The sequence below is a fragment of the Vulpes lagopus genome, chromosome 20 (genome assembly GCF_018345385.1).
Source record: "Vulpes lagopus strain Blue_001 chromosome 20, ASM1834538v1, whole genome shotgun sequence".
Taxonomy (NCBI): domain Eukaryota; kingdom Metazoa; phylum Chordata; class Mammalia; order Carnivora; family Canidae; genus Vulpes; species Vulpes lagopus.
Window position 1 is genome coordinate 13169215 of NC_054843.1, and position 13680 is coordinate 13182894.

General features: G+C 44.7%; 1 protein-coding gene across 7 annotated transcripts in view; it reads left to right on the plus strand.

The window, feature by feature from the left end:
• The window catches only part of TIAM1 (TIAM Rac1 associated GEF 1), a 379913-nt gene that overhangs the window by 352520 nt on the left and 13713 nt on the right, over nt 1-13680 (plus strand). For all 7 annotated transcript variants that reach the window (XM_041735233.1, XM_041735234.1, XM_041735232.1 and 4 more), the window contains 4 exons: nt 1980-2088; nt 6144-6323; nt 6430-6548; nt 12092-12200. In XM_041735233.1, the coding sequence (XP_041591167.1) occupies nt 1980-2088; nt 6144-6323; nt 6430-6548; nt 12092-12200 (517 nt within the window). The remainder of the gene's footprint in view (nt 1-1979; nt 2089-6143; nt 6324-6429; nt 6549-12091; nt 12201-13680) is intronic.

Below are 13680 nucleotides of genomic sequence, written 5' to 3' on the forward strand. Positions count from 1 at the left end.
TGCATTTTCTCCCCAAACTATTGCTGTTGGTTGCACCATTGCTCCTTGGCTTAAATCCTGATTGTATATTAGGCCAAAAATATAAAAACCTGTTAAAATAGTCAAACTGTGTTGCATAGAACACAAGTCCTAAGGCAGTATTAGAAAAAAAATAGTTCTGAGGTCAGACAAGTTTTGATAAAATATCCCCTTGGAAATTTGCGATGTCCATCAGCCAGTGAAAGGCTCTATGACATCCTCCAGAAGGTCAACTTGGAGGAAATTGAGTCTTTGCGTATAAACCACTCGTACTTGTGCACACATTGTGCCCTGAGATCATTTTTTTATGTCCGGAAGAATAAATGAATACCTTACTCTTTTCTCTGTGGCTGCCTATTGGTAAGCCCTAAGTAGGTAGTAAGCTAAACAAATGAATGACTTCATATGGTTAATGTAAGGGGTTACATTTGTCTCCCACATCTTTTCTTTTTTTTTAAATAACATGTCTATCTTTATATTTTTAAATTTTTTTAAAATTTATTTATGATAGAGAGAGAGAGAGAGAGAGAGAGAGAGAGAGAGGCAGAGACATAGGCAGAGGGAGAAGCAGGCTCCATGCACCGGGAGCCCGACGTGGGATTCGATCCCCGGGTCTCCAGGATCGCGCCCTGGGCCAAAGGCAGGCGCTAAACCACTGCACCACCCAGGGATCCCTCCCACATCTTTTCTTGTTTAATTATTGAGTGCATCTCAAAGGATAACTGCACCTATGGAGTCCGACTGTCCCTGCTGGGACCTTCTCAGCACAGGTGGTGAGGTTGGGAGGGGGTGTGGGACTTGAAAAGGAAAAGAGGAAAAAGTAGAACGTGCAAAAAACTAATGTAGTCTCTGCCCATTCTGGGTGGTTCAAAATGAAGTTTTTGTTGTTACTAGACAGTCTATCAGAATTCTGTGTGTTGTTCATAAATTACACATTGAAATTCAAAAAAAAATTTTTTTTTGCTTGGAACTTCACTTTTAATTCTAAGCCTGAATTAATCAGTCTTTGTCTCTCTGTCTCTTTGAACAAGACTAGATCAACGTGAAGATATTTTTCTGAGACTTGTTACATATATATTTGTGTACATACATATATGTGTGTATATGCATATTTATAGAATATGTTAAATGTATAGGATACAAAATATGCTTAGGCATATCAAATTCTTTTTTTTAAAAAATTCATTTATTTATTTTAGACAGAGAGCACACATGAGCAGGGGTAGAGAGAGAGGGAGAGAGAGAATCTCAAGTAGACTCTGTACTGAGTGGGGAGCCCAGTGCATGACTTGATCCCAGGACCCTGAGATCGTGACCTAAGCCAATATCAAGAGTCAGCCACTCAACTGACTGAGCCATCAAAACACCCTCAGTGTACTAAATTCTAATAAGGAAGCCTTTCACCCAGTTTTGATCCTTTTGAGACAGAGAATGTGGCCTAAGATAGGATACCCATCTAACTCCAGAGGGAGGCGTGCTTCTTGCATTCTCACCTGCACAGTGCTAGAAGAGGGAGCGGTATTGGAGAGGGTGGGGTTAGTGACCAGGGATGTGTGTCTTCTATTTTGGGGGTGTATGCATTTCCTGCTTCTATTTGGTGTGTCACTTCTACCTCCCAACAGGAGCTGATGAGAGATTTCAGGAATTTTCTGCCTTTTCCAAAATGCCATCAGTATTTTCTCATTAACATTCACACATCCCAGCTGGGTCATTTAAAGACTCAAGGCTGGAGAAGCAGTGACATCTCCCGCGTAATTAGTGAGAAGGCCAGCTCGGGTACTAGTACATGAACACATAAGCCTTCACCCTTTCCAATAGGCAGTTTCAGGCCGTCCGTGACAGGTGTGAATGGTGCTGATTTGTGGGGAGGGTCGGGCAGGTGTGAACTCCCTCTGTGTCCTGCTGTTATTTCCAGATGAGAGTGAACATGAACTCACTGAGGTTTTTCTCGTTAAATCCAGAAAGTGCTCTTCTCCCTGGGGGGATCCTTTCTGTATTACGCCGACCGTTTCAAGCTCTACAGTGCCTTCTGCGCCAGCCACACGAAGGTCCCCAAGGTCCTGGTGAAAGGTAGGCATGTGAGGACTGGGTGGCAGGTGGGCATATCCATTGCAGATTCACATTGGTGTGGCTCTCAGTGGTTGGGGGCGTTTGGACAGAAATCCAAGAGCTATTGATGTGCTAGGTGGATGTTTCACAAATAAAGGTACTGAGAAGTGAAATGCATGACTGTTTGGTGGGTTTGTTTTTTTAAGTGAACTCTATGCCCAACCTGGGGCTCAAACTCACAACCCCCGAGATCAAGAGTCTTACGTTCTGCTAACTGGGCCAGCCAGGTGCCCTGATATCTTGAACTAACCACCTTGTTAGTTTTCTTATTTATTTATTTATTTATTTATTTATTTATTTATTTATTTATTTATTTATATTTTTTTATTTACTTACTTATTTGAGAAAGAGTGCACAAACAGGGGGAAGGGCAGAAGGAGAGGGAAAAGGAGACTTCCCCATGGAGCAGGGAGCCTGATGCAGGGCTCCATCCCAAGACCCTGGGATGATGACCTGAGACAAAGGCAGACACCTAACTGACTAAGTGCCCAAGTGCCCCTTGTCAGTCTTCTTCTTTTTTTTTTTTAATGTTTTATTTTATTTTTTTAAGATTTCATTTATTTATTCATAGACACACAGAGAGAGAGGGGCAGAGACACAGGCAGAGGGAGAAGCAGGCTCCATACAGGGAGCCCGATGTGGGACTCGATCCCGGGTCTCCAGGATCACACCCCAGGCTGCAGGCAGCGCCAAACCACTGCGCCACCAGGGCTGCCCTGTTAGACTTCTTTTAACGCCAGTTTTGACTCGGCTATTTGGGGCCAGAATTCAGGGGTCGTTTTGCAGTTATGCAAAACAGAGGGAGTTTAGAAATCCCCTGCTTTATTCCTAGTTTTTACTCATTTCCTTATAACACCACACACTTCATATACTTTTTGGTGGCATTCCATCTTTCCCTCACCCGTTTTTGTTCCTAGGTGTGTGATGATAGCCAACTCCCAGCACTAATAAAGTTGTTTCAGTTGTTCACGAGGATCACTCAGATTGGAATTATATTTTGCATAGAACAGAGTGAGTGGAGTTTTCATATTGGCAGACTCCTTCTCCCCAGTGTCTTGGGAAGATGATGGATCATTCTGAGAGTCTCCAGAAAGCTGTTTTGCTTCCCTACTTCAGCATGCAGTGTTGGTGATAGGTAAAAGGATTACAGCAAAATCTCCCAGGGGAAAAAAGTATGACCAGTAGAAAGTTCGATTGCAGAGAATCTCTGGAAATCAGACTTCTCTGTCTTAACACTTCCCTGTGACTGTCATGTGCACAGCTGCTGGTCAAATCCCTGAGTAGGTAAATAATTTACACATGTTATGCTTTCCTGCCAGAGAGAATGAGCTTAATTTAAAACCTATTATAGGAAATATTAGTACAATGCCAGGTCTCTGGATAACAGAAGAGCCTGCCCCAGATAATGACATACTTAATGGCAGAGATAGTTCTCGCAACGGTATCTACCTCAGCGTAGAAATTTCAAGGGCAGCTGGCAATCTCCTTGTCATGTTGTCTGGCCTAGACTTAATCTTTACATGTGCTCTACTGGTCATACCATTCTGCATCCTATACGTATTTCTCTTTAAACTTTAACTGAGTGCTGACTGTTACGAGATTGTTAATGTAACAATTTTAGAGCACTTTGTGCTACTGTAAAATCATATACACTTTACAGTCCTCAGAGCAACTTGTGTTGTTTTCAATCACTCAATTAGATGAAATTCTGCCCCTGTAGGTTTTTCTTAATTCAATGCCATTGCTTTTTTGCACCTGAAAAATATTATCGCATCTTTCGAAACAATCCCTTAAAACATTAGGTAGGTATGACCTACATTTTTCTAATGACCAGATGTGCCGGGATGCCTGGGTGGCTCTGCCTGTATCTCTGCCTCTCTCTCTCTCTCTGTGTCTTTCGTGAATAAATAAATTTTAAAAATCTAAAAAAAAAAAAAAAGACCAGATGTGCCAAGAGGGTGAAGAGAAGCCTTTGAGAGCAGAAACTACTTGTCTTTGACTCTTAACAGGCTCACAGCTCAGCCAGTTGGGAGTGACACTCCTTTAGCTCACAAGGGGCTGAGAACCATGCCCTGTTTTGTTCTGACATGAAATGCAGCTGATGGATTAAATGCCCATGGCCATATTTTGGGGCTTGCAGATTGTGGAAGGATTTCTGTGCCCCTTGTAGGTGTGGGCCTATATTCGGGATATCCCATGGAAGCCAGAGCTTTCACATGTATCAGCTCTGGGCTGCGCCCGGCTTCCCTGACACATCCACCATTCATTCCCGGTGTCCTTTCTCTTCAGATTTGTTCTTTGAAAGGAGAAGAAATGGTGGCTGAAACCCTGGAGTCTGATTTCTCGTAATGGGGCTTAACAGGGATGAAAAGATTGTGGTCTTTCTGAAGCCACTGTCACGTGATTGCTCTTTTAAAGCTAGAATAATCATTTTACAATTCATGATGTCCTTTTACAACATCTTCTAGTCTTAACTCACGCTGCTCATCCCTGGAGATAGAAGTACATTTTTGGTCAGAAGTGTTTTAGAAAACGTATGCCCACTGTTAAGTCGCTTTGATATGATGTCTTTTTTTCCCCCCATTTTTTGCACTGACTCCTTTTTCCCTCTCTACCATTTCTTTGCACCTGGAAGTCATTAATTAGCCATGTCTTCCTAATTATGCACTGGTGGGTACCTCTCTGCTTGTCTGGGAACCCACAGCTCCCCAGGGCTGCTTTTCAGCCCAGCTGGGACACAGATAAAAACCAGGCTGGTGAGGAAAGCATTCCCTGAGTTATATGAGGTCAGATGTACGATTCCCTCTGAGAGAATGCCCCAGTCCTGGGCAGGAGAGCCTGCCCTACAGATGCTAATAGCAGGTAGCTCTGAATTAACATAGAACAGATCTTAAAAGGCATTCACTGTGGGAGACCCATCCCTGCTCCACTTCTTAGAGCTGCAGAGCTCTGCTGCTTCTGGGTCCCCCCTACCCCCTTTCTCAAAAAGAAAGGCTCTACTGGCAATGAAAGGCTTGAAAGACTGAGAAAACCAGGGTAAAATGTAGGCTTTCTGATTATTCAGATAGGGCGAAGCCAACAGATCAGAGGACAATTGCCATTGAAAAAATAGTTTGTTACTCACAGTTCCCCAAGAGGAAGTGGCATGAGGAGCCACATGGGGCCACACCAGGTAGTGCCAGGGCCAGTCAGGAAGCAGGAGCCAGGGGGGAATGCGGGCACCTTTATTGGGGTTGCTGCAAGAAGGAGGAGCAAGGCAGGGTAAAGAGAGTTAGGCTTGGGTAATTTCAGTGGATTCTGGGGGTATCAGGGCTGTCCCAGGTTGTCCGGGACCTGGCCTTGAGGCAATTAGGGCGAGGGCATGGTGGCCCAGAGTGAGAGAGCCAAATACAAGAGGGAGGGGCATAGGGGGCTCCAGATTGGTTGGTTTTGGAATGAAAGGTGTGCTCCCAGGTGAGTCCTTTACTACCTCTAGGATTTGGCTGGCCTTGGGAGGGGCTGTCTGCAGGGTCTCTAAGGCCCCAGATGTCAAAATATCAGAATAGAGGAATGCCTGCATGGCTCAGTGGTTGAGCATCTGCCTCTGGCTCAGTTCATGATCCCAGGGTCCTGGGATCAAGTCTCACATCGGGCTCCCTGCTCAGCGGGGAGCCTGCTTCTCCCAGTGCCTATGTCTCTGCCTCTTTCTCTGTGTCTCTCATGAATATAAACCAATTAATCAATCTTTAAAAATAGCAGAATAGAAAGACATTCTTAGTACAGGAGGATAAAGAGCAGTCCCTGAACTGCTGGGGATAGGATTCACAGACCCTGTTATCCCTTTACTCAATCCCTATTTTCACCCCCGAAGAGATAAGACCGGGCCTTCCAGTTGTCTCTCTGGGGCCACCTTCCTTCCTCCTGCCACCCATTCTCCACTCAGACCTGGGGAAAGGCACCTTGGAATAAGTGAGGGAGATTGCAAGGAGGGGGGCCCTAGGGGTCCCACTCTGACAGCCTGTGTTTCTCTCTTCTAGCCAAGACGGACCCGGCTTTCAAGGCGTTCTTGGATGCCCAGAACCCGAAACAGCAGCACTCCGCCACTCTGGAGTCTTACCTCATCAAGCCCATCCAGAGGATCCTCAAGTACCCACTGCTGCTGAAGGAGCTCTTTGCTCTGACAGACGCAGAGAGCGAGGAACACTACCACCTGGATGGTGAGCCCCGGGCCCCGGAACCTGCCCACCCCACCCCCCCACCAGCCCATGTCCCCACAAGGGCCCTGAAATAGCCTTTTTTCATTTCCTGCCTATTTTCTTCCAGTGGCCATCAAGACTATGAACAAGGTTGCAAGTCATATCAACGAAATGCAGAAAATTCATGAAGAATTTGGGGCCGTGTTCGACCAACTCATCGCTGAGCAGACGGGTGAGAAAAAAGAGGTAAGAAAGCCGACTTCTCAGGTCACCCAGCAGCGAACCTGGGTTGGTTTCATTGTTTTGTGAAGATGTCCTTTAAAAGTAAAGTAGTTACGAGACTGTTGCTTCTGTTGGTGGAACTTTTAGCCTGTATCCAAGGCTGCGGGTGAATTTTCTTCCACAGCTGAATTATTTCTTAATATAGAAACTGTTGTTTCTGAGTCTCACCCCTAACCTCTCGGGACTTCTGGTTTTGTTCTGTTAAGTATGAGCATGAACTTCCAAACATAGCCTGGGCGGCTTCTGTAGGCACCATAAAAGGCCAAAGCTATGTCCCTGGAGATTAGAATAATGCTCAGCAGGTAATAGGTGCCCAGTCAATATTTGCTGAATGAATGAGAGTTCCAAATGACTCTAAATCTTTTCTTTTTTTTTTTAAGTCTACCTAAGGGGCACCTGGGTGGCTCAGTGGTTGAGCATCTTCCACTCAGGTAGTGATCCTGGAGTCCTGGGATCGAGTCCTGATTCAGGCTCCCTGTGAGGAGCCTGCACCTCCCTCTGCCTATGTCTCTGCCTCTGTCTCTATGTCTCTCATGAATAAATAAAATATTTGGAGGCAAAAAAAAATCTACCTAAAAGCTTACTTAGAAGAAACAGTGACGGGAACAGATAACACCTGAGAAAATCTTAGAGCGAACTTGGAGTAGTGCCTGAGTCATTGAGAAGAGCTTATAGGAATAAAAATTCTGATAAGACTGAGATGAATCAGATGGATACAGTATATGTGATAACATTCATCACTGCCTCCGGACACTCAACTGGAATATTCTCCATGGTTTTGCTTTCTGCCTTTTAAAAAAGAAAAAGGAGAAAAGGCAGGAGACAACCAGAAAGAAAATCACTCCTGCCGGGTGAAGGGGAGAGTTAAAGGCAAGTGGGTGAGGGGAGCTTGGTTGTTTAGTCTTGCGGAGAGAGAATAGCTTTATCTTCGAGGTATACAGGGTTCCCATCCAGGCTCATTTTTATGTCCTTAGGGAAACAAAACAAGTTTTCAGACTGCCAAAAGGTAATTTTTCAGAAAGAGGTAAACTCTTGGCATCTCCTATACACATAAAAGCAAACACATATTAAGAGGTTTATTTTACTCACATGACAGGAGGGAGCCAGGCAGATGTCAAAACAGATTGTTGGAAAGGTTGTAATAGCACAGGTGTGTGTATACGAAGTGAAGAAATACTGCCATGATTTGTAAGTGGAGGCACACTGGTTTCTCCACAGTGGGAGGAAGACTGTCAGGTGGGTGCCTGACAGGACATTTGCTGCCTACATGTTCCAGAGAGTTGCAGAGGAGCTCAGAGACCGCCTGGAGGGCTGGAGTCTCATGGCCTGGGAGGGTGTGCTCTAGAGGATGCATCATTTTCTGCTAAAATAATATATTTTTCCTACTGGTGTGGCAAGCAGACCGTGAGCATGTTCTCAGTCGACCTGGCAGATAATTTAATCAGTCAAGAGTATAGGAAAGGTGGACACTGCGACTCTGGATTTAGTTCTCATTTTCTTTTCTTTAAAAAAAAAAAAAAAATTATCCATAAGAGACACAGAGAGAGAGAGAGAGAGGCAGAGACACAGGCAGAGGAAGAAGCAGGCTCTATGAGGTAGCCTGATGTGGGACTCGGTCCCGAGGCTCCAGGATCACGCCCTGGGCTGAAGGCAGGAGCTAAACTGCTGAGCCACGCAGGGATCCCCTAGTTCTCATTTTCTTATAAAACTTTGGTAAGAAGGGCAGCCCCGGTGGCTCAGAGGTTTAGCACTGCCTTCTGCCCAGGGCATGATCCTGGAGACTCAGGATCGAGTCCTGTGTCAGGCTCCCTGCATGGAGACTGCTTCTCCCTCTGCCTGTTTCTTTCTTTCTCTCTCTCTCTAATAAATTTAAAAAAAAGAAAAGAAAAGAAAAGAAAAAAACAACTTTTGTAAGAAGAAAAACGTGGTATGCTTATGAAAGGGCAAAACACAGAAAAAGGCAAGAAGAAAAACCATCCCCAATCTCAAAGCAGAGAACTTATCACTCTTAACCTTTGGGTGTTTATTGTGATTTAAAAAATTAGGTATCTGCCTATGCTTAAACAGTTATATTTTCAAAGTAATTTTATGGCTTGTGTTTTTATATTGGACAAAGAAATGTCATGTTATTTTAAATTATTGTGTAATAGTTCATTGTGTGGCTGAACAATGATTTACCTAATTCCTATCATTGGACAATTCTCCTGGCCTCATTTATTGACTGCTATGAATAGTGCTGCAAGCATGATTTGTCATAACACTTCCCCCTCCGATGTTTTAGTTTGTTTCACTTTGACAGACGTGTATTTTACTGGGTCGTGGAGATGAACGTTTTCATTACATTTCACTCTATTGTTCATTATATGCCAAACTAGTTTCTGGATTTTAATGACCTTGGGAGCAAAGGACCATTATGCTAAAGACTGGAAGATGATGTGGACAATGGATTGCAGAGCATTTAGGGAAAAAAAAGATAACAATGATTCAAAAGTCAGGGACTATAAAAGGGAACATGGCTTTGGTGAAACTGCCCGTCCTCTGAAATGAAATTCTGACAATCAAGTGAGAAATCTCTCCAGCAAGGAACAAAGAGACAGAGTGCTGTTCAAAATAGTCTCCTGTGAGCTGAGAATTTGTAAAAAGAGATGCACAAAAGATGGAAGGAGGGACATGGAACTGCGTACCAGTGTTAAAGAGAAGGTAAATCCTATCTCCGTATTCGGGCATCCAAAGTCCAGAAAGAGAAAGGCTTGGAAAAGATGCCAAGGAGAGCAATAAGAGATTGTGTTTTAACGCTATAAGAAGAAAAAGAAAGAAAGGCTCCCAAAGTAGAACAGGGGTATCGTAGCCAAAGATGATTAATCACTCAGGGAGAAGAACTCCCATCTCCATGCAGTCTCCCTTTGATAATGATCTTGCAAGTAGAAAGGATGGAATGGGCTGGATTTCACAAACCCACAACCCAAGGGAGGATGGGACGTGGGGCAATAGTGCGTGGATCAGTTGCAATTCTATCAACTGCTTGCAGCGTACATTGCAACCCTTATGGAAACTTGGAGGCAGACTGTTGGAGGTGTGCAAGTTATGTCCTGGTTCTCACAAAGGTGATCCTTGATCGTTTTAGTCCCCCTTTAATGGCAATATCCAGCAAAAACCCAGAATGGATTTATGAACAGTTTGTAAACAGTTACGAATCAGAACATTTAGCAATGTCTGTTGGGAAAGGCACGTCACAGTTGAAATGGTGACATTCCAGGGATGCGAGGTGGCTGCTCCTGTCATCAGCCAGCTTTCCTGAAGGCAAACACTGTGATGAAGCCAGACCTTCAACCTCCTATTCCATGTTAAACCCTAGGGAGCTGGGCTGGACCACATAGAACATCCCTGTTGCTTGAGTTGGAGGAAGCAAAGGCCAAAGAGGACATTTCCCCTTAGAAGAAGAGCTCAGAAGGTCCTGTGCAGCAGGATGTCCCAGACTTCTAAGTAGAACTTAGTCTTGCAGTTTGGGCAGATGATTATGAAGGCAACCAGTGGAAGGGCAAGGAAGGTACCGTTGGCCAAAGGGGCAGCCCTGACCAGCGCTTATTCCATTTGCCATGTGGAAACTTGAATGAAACCACGTGCACTGGGACTGGATCAGTCCACATTTACGATGTTACAAACAACTCAACATCTTATCTTCACACTCAGGTGTGTGGTCTGGCTGAACTTTGGCTTCCCTTGGTGAGCTCCAGCGTAGAAGACTCAGGTGTGCTCTAATTATCTTCCTTTTTGGATCCAGGCTGAAGAAGCGGTGGATGGCTTAGGCATGTCCTTTCCACGGCTGGAAGGGGGCAGCTCAGGAGGGCTGGTGGAAACTCGTTATGCCAACTCCGTGGCCCAGGGCACGTGGCCAAGCCCAGAGTCATCAGGGATTTACCTGGTCTAGTGGAAGGTGCCAGAAAAATCACATGGCAGAGGGCGCAGATACAGAATTATGTTGGAGGGAGGACGAAGTGTTTGGACAACCATCTGCCCCAGTGACCTGTAATCACCTTTAAAGACATACCCTCTAAGACTGCGGCCCGGAATGGTAGTTGGGAATTTGATGTCTGTGTATAAGCACTCCCGTGTGGGTGCTTGGGGCATGGGTAGGAGACACTATCTAGTTCCCTTAGCTGATACTGTCCTGGAGGTTGGTTGGCTAGTTATTTTATAAGTACAAACAAACTAATATGATTGATGACTTTTTTTTTGCCCTTGGCTATACTAATAGAATCAGTATTAGGTCAGTAATAGAATAATTATTATCATGACAACCCCCCAGCCACCAAAGTGGCAGCAACACCACTGTATTTTGTACAGCTGAAGCCACGTCTCTAGCCTTAGAGTCTGGCTTGGTGACTCAGGAAGAACAATGCCACATGGCACTGTGTTCAGCGGAGGGCTGCTTGGTCGCTGCTGTGTCTAGAAACCCTGTCAGATCCTAAGCAGCAAAATAAACCAGACCTTTGAGTTGTCCTTGAGAAGCTCAACACCAGGTTTTTAAAGATTTGAAATGCTGCCTTGAGCTTGATTTCTGTGGATGCAGAACCTACTGACAGTTGATGGCATTTCTCAATGGGGGGGGGGGGGGCTGGGGTCTCTGATCATTACAGAGGCTTGTTCTCTGCTGTTTGCACCGAGAGCAGGTCAGGAGACCAGGTGATCCTCCCACCTGTGAGTAGGCTGCTGGGTGGGTAGGAGGACGAGGTGTGGATGGGCTTGCACGTGGGCACTGGACTCCGGTGAGAAAGGCAGACATGGCTGTCCGGAGACATAAGCCCTGGACCTGCAGAGTCATGTCTGGATGGTTCCACGACCAGAAGAACTCATCTGGGATGAACTAGTGTTTGACCTCCCCAGCCATGCCACTAGACCTCATGATCCTGCGGATCTCAGAGCTCAGCCCACGACACACTTAGCACTCTTCGGACTCTTCAGTCGGCTTCTCTCTTCCTCTTCTAAAGTGGAATGAAATCTTCTTGAGAATGAGTTGGGAAAGGAAAAAATAATTCATTCCACTGCTTCCCGGCAAACCTTGGTCCCAAGGGGATTGAAAGTCACAGATGGAAAATGCCTGGTTTCCTGGGGGTGGATCTCTGTGATTCGTGGCCATTTGTCTGTTTTTGGGAAACTGTCTCTGCTTGAACACAGAACTTTGCCAATTTTGTAGATCAGTTTTTTTGTTTTTTTTTTTTTGTAGATCAGTTTTGACAGATTTACTGGGTGTGGATTTGGGGGCTCCCGTGTCTACCTTTTGCCACTGTAGACAGACATGGGATAAAGAGGGGGAAAAAATGACCAGATTTTTTTTTTAAAGACAATATTTTCATGAAGTAAGATTGACATCGGCCTACTGGATTTTAAAACATGAAATTCTCTAAATAAATAGATAATTAAAAAAATAAAAATAAATTAAAAAAAACATGAAATTCTCTATGTTTATACTACCACCCGATAAGTTTTGCCCTGTCCCTGCTTTTCAGGTTGCAGATCTGAGCATGGGGGACCTGCTTTTGCACACCACCGTGATATGGCCAAACCCACCAGCCTCCCTGGGGAAGTGGAAAAAGGAGCCAGAATTGGCGGCCTTTGGTATGTATCGGAACAGGATTGGGGTGCTGGGTAGCTCAGTCCATTGAGCATCTGACTCTTGATTTTTGGCTCAGGTCTTGATTCCAGGGTGAGATTGAGCCCCACATCAGGCTCTGTATTGGGCGTGGAGTCTGCTTAAGATTTTCTCTCTCTTTGCCCCTCTCTGTTCACTCGTATGCATGTGCTCTCTCTCTCTCTCAAAAAAAACAAAAACAAAAAACAAAAACAAGAACAGTAGGATTGGTGGCGGAGAGCACAGAGAGCGAAGCTAGGCTTATTTTTCAAAATAAGAATATTTCTATCTCAACACCCACTTTATTAAAATTAAGTTCATTACAGTTATCTGAATTGGTCTCCCTTCCCTGGCCACCAGCATGTTGCAAATAGTAAATGAAACCCTTCCAGTCCAGCACGGCCAGTGTGACCACCCAGTTACGTGGGAGGGAGGGTATGGCCGTGCTAAGTCTGCCCCATGTATAAACATATAGGCAGAGAAAGATTTTGTTGTCATTGTCACTCTGAATATCTTTTCAAAATGATGGGGTGAATCATAAGCCAAGGAAAACTAATGTAAAAAATGAAGAAACGCTGTCTTTTTCTGAGACCTCAAGTCTGAGATCGTTCATCGTCTCTCTGACTCTGCCGCTGGGTGTGATGCAGGGATTCAGGGCATCATTCCACAGCTGACCTGTTGTGGCAACTGGGATGCCTTGATCAGTTGTGAGGTGCTTCTCAATCACAGGGAGGTGCTTGTGAATGATTTATTTTTTGATAGATTAGCTCAGAAGATGTAATTCCTGCAGTCAGAGCCCTCATGTGGTTGCATTGCGATAGGCTTTTTGAGAGAGAAAAGTATGTTTTAGCACACTGGGAATTGTGTGTAATTCAGGAAATCTGGCTTGTGGTTGCACGATAAATGCTCGTACAGCATGCAGTGCTGTTCTGAGTGTAAAACAACTAACAGTTCATGCTTTTGTTTTATGTTTTGTCTTTCTTGAACCCCCACTGAAGATTCCTGGGTAGGAACACAATATAAAGGAAATCTAGTATTTCCATTCTCTTACCTTTACCTTGTGTTTCTAGGGGCAAGGGGTGGCTGGTTGCTTATTGCTTCTTTAACAGGACACTTTTTTTTTCCTTTCTCCCACGATGTGAACAGAGTATCCCCAAATGGAGCATCCTAGTGATGTTAAAGCCAGAGTGTTTAACAGAAAGACTATTGATCTTCCTGCTTAGATCACTCAGCCTTTACTGAAAAACTGAGTGACGTTCCTAACATTTTCAAAGAGCCACTGGAGCTGTTGATGCCATTTCCTTAAAAATAACAAAGATGGATAGAAGTGAGCAAGGAAAATGTGTGACCAAATATGACACATAAAAAAGTACTGGGATATTGTAACATGTTGGTAGTTTGTGATGGGCTTTTGCCAGGGGTAGGGATAATTTTTTCTCCTACCTACCCCCCCCCCCCCCCCCCCCA